The sequence below is a fragment of the Sinocyclocheilus rhinocerous genome, unplaced genomic scaffold, assembly GCF_001515625.1.
Source record: "Sinocyclocheilus rhinocerous isolate Xijiao unplaced genomic scaffold, SAMN03320098_v1.1 scaffold3798, whole genome shotgun sequence".
NCBI classification, from domain to species: domain Eukaryota; kingdom Metazoa; phylum Chordata; class Actinopteri; order Cypriniformes; family Cyprinidae; genus Sinocyclocheilus; species Sinocyclocheilus rhinocerous.
The window spans coordinates 10,858-14,038 of NW_015647484.1; the positions used below are offsets into that span (position 1 = coordinate 10,858).

At 34.0% G+C, this 3,181-nt stretch overlaps 1 protein-coding gene across 1 annotated transcript in view; it reads right to left on the bottom strand.

The window, feature by feature from the left end:
* LOC107709211 (procollagen-lysine,2-oxoglutarate 5-dioxygenase 3-like) overlaps window positions 1-3,181 on the bottom strand; it is a gene marked incomplete at its 3' end in the record, with an annotated part of 15,546 nt that overhangs the window by 6,610 nt on the left and 5,755 nt on the right. Inside the window, exons 4-6 of the mRNA XM_016513649.1 lie at window positions 1,415-1,578; window positions 853-965; window positions 98-161 (exon numbers count right to left, since the gene is read on the bottom strand). Coding sequence (XP_016369135.1) covers window positions 98-161; window positions 853-965; window positions 1,415-1,578 — 341 coding nt within the window. The remainder of the gene's footprint in view (window positions 1-97; window positions 162-852; window positions 966-1,414; window positions 1,579-3,181) is intronic.

Sequence of the window (3,181 nt, forward strand, 5' to 3'; positions counted from 1 at the left end):
TGTGTGTGTGTTTGTGTGTGTGTGTGTGTGTGTGTGTGTCTGTGTGAGTGAGTGTGTATGTATGTGTGTGTGTGTGTGTGTGTGTGTGTGTGTGTACCCATGGCTCCATTGAGATTCTGAAAAATGTGGGATTTGTGATCCAGTGTGATGCTGAACTTCCTCTGGAAAAGAAAAACTGTATTTAGCATGAACAGCTATACGTATCATTCCCTCAAAGAACTGTTGATTCATGAAAATTATTTCTTAATAGTTAGTTATTAAGATAAATTCTTAGATGTTCATAAACCCAGATATTAAAGTTTTGAAATAATTTCCTTAATAATTTTTAAAGATATTACGATGACAGGCTCTATGTTCTAAAACAACTTGGAAGGTTATACTAACTCTGCGAAGGTTTTTTTGTGTGTGATGATTTTAAATAAAGTAACTGTTGTAATTAATATAATGTTAATTGTTGGTTTACATATTTTTTGGGCTTTTTTATATTACCATTTAGGTTCATTTATTTGATTTATTTCTCAGTTTTAATTTTTATATTTTTAGTTTTCATTTTAACTTTTGGTTTAATTTTTTACAATTTTGTGTTTTGTCTTTTTTTAACAGTTTTCTATATTACCATGTGAGTTTAATTTATCTTTTTTAGGTTTCATTTATCTTTTAGTTTTAGTTCATTTTTTGTATTTTATTATTTAAGTTATTGCATTTAATTTTTTTTCCATCTTTGTTTCAATTAACAAAACGTTTTTAACAGTTTAATTTAAGGATAATAACTGTGCTTGCTGCTGCATAAAGGCACAGTAAAGATGATCTGAGTCCTTCATTGTGTGTTAATAACTCTACAAACACACACACCCTCTGCTCTTTATCCAGGTAGATGCGCGTGTAGAACAGCTGGTCGTCATCGTCGTCCTTGTACTTCCACTGCTTCACTACAGCATGAACCTCAGAAGCGTAGCCGATGAAACCTACACACACACACAAACACACACACACGTACACACACACACACACACACACACAAAATGATATGGGCGTCAGCTGTCATGGCTGTGGGTTTCACTGCACACACACACAAACACACACACTCTCAACACACACACGCACACACACACGCACACACACACACACGCTCTCACAAACACACACACTCACACTCACACACTCACACACATACTCTCTCACACACACTGACACTCGGACACTCACTCACACACTCACACTCACTCATACACTCACACACACACTCTCTCACACACACTCTCTCACACACACTCTCTCACACACACTCTCTCACACACACTCTCTCACACACACTCTCTCACACACACTCTCTCACACACACTCTCTCACACACACTCTCTCACACACACTCTCTCACACACACTCTCTCACACACACACTCACACTCACACACCTCCAGAGTTGAGGTAGCGTTTGCCGTCATGCACTACTGGGTATTTGGATGCCAGTCTCTGGTCCGGCCAGCAGAAGCCCTCGGCGGAGAAAACCACGCGATGAGAGAAACGAGAAAACTTCCTGAGCAGCTCCTCTGGACCGCTGGCTAAAATCACATCATAACTACACACACACATGCACACACACACACACACAAAACATTCATGTCAACATCACAGAAACACTGTATAGGGAGTTCAGTTAGGAGTTTCCAAAAACAGTCGCCTGCTTTGTACTTTATATTAGTCCATGTGTACAGTCATTGATGTGTATGTTGTTTGTTAATGTCACTCTTACTATGATTTAGTTCAGTCTCTTTACAAACTTTCAAAATAATGAAGTTTCTTTTTTGCAAAAACCATGATTAATTGGTGTATTTTTAAAGGAACAGCATCTTCTTTTATTCACTTAAGACAAACATTATTTTAAATCCTGATTGCAACATTTAAAAGACTGTTTTTTTTCTCTTTTTCTTTTCTTGATCACAAAGTTCTACAACTGATTTATTTTCCTTTTTTCTAATAAAAACAATAAAGAACAGCTCTGTTTGTTTGTTTGTTTTTTAACTGATAATATAAATGAATGGCATCATTTTGTATAGTTTATTTGCTGGCAGATAATACCTTTATTTTGCTATTAGAAGTGTTATTTAAGTAACACTTGATACAGTATTATAGTTTCTGTTAATATTTTGAATAAGATTTAATTTAGATATTTTCTGTTTTCGTTCAATTTCAGTTAAAGTTTTAGTAATTTGGTTGAATGAATTTGACACTTGGTTTTTTTTTGGGGGGGGGGGGTTACTTTATTTAGTTTTAGTTATTTCAGTGCTAAACTAATTGAAAATAAGAATATTTAAATAAAATAAGTTTAAAATAATACAAATAACTAATAATTTGAACTAACTTTTTTTTTCGGTTTTCATTGTAATTTTAGTTAAATTTGTAGTAATTTTGTGCGATTTAAGTTCTTTTTATTTATATTTCAGTTTTTGGTTTGATCAATTTCAGTTAATTTCAGTGCTTCAACTAAAAATACAACTAGTTATTTTTATATTACAATGTTTTTTTTTTCTTTGTTTTAGTTTCAGTTAACAATATTAACACTAGTTTGTTGCCCACATGATGTGAAGTTACCTGTGAGCAAATATACATATACAAATATATCATCTGTACAACACATTTTTGGAAACCTAAAACAACAGAACAAGACAACATAAAGAACACACACATCGACACATACTAACTTATCTTACACAGTGACTGTTGACATGGACTGATGTATACATTACAAAGCAGTCGACTGTTTTTTGGCACAAATGAAACTAGGGCTGGGTAAAAAAAAAATCGATATCTCGATATTAATCGATTCTCTTTTTTACGGAACGATATCGATTCTTAAATCCCAAGAATCGATTATTCTATGCAGTATTCAAACAATAAATGTCATTTTGGCGCTTTTTAATGTGAAGTGACAGATCGCTGTAGCGCCTCAGTGAACTGATCATCTCCTCCGCTTTAATACTAGTTATAGCACAAAATAAACATGACTAAACATCCGAAGGTAATTCAAAAAAAAGAGTACAACTTTACAAGCCGTATCCCGTCTCATGTAATCACTCAATCAGTGTTTCAGCCGCACAAAGACGTCAATATAACAGCTTGTAAACAATTAATGTAACGTCACATTTACCTCAGAAAAACATATTCGGTGACCATAAACTCAT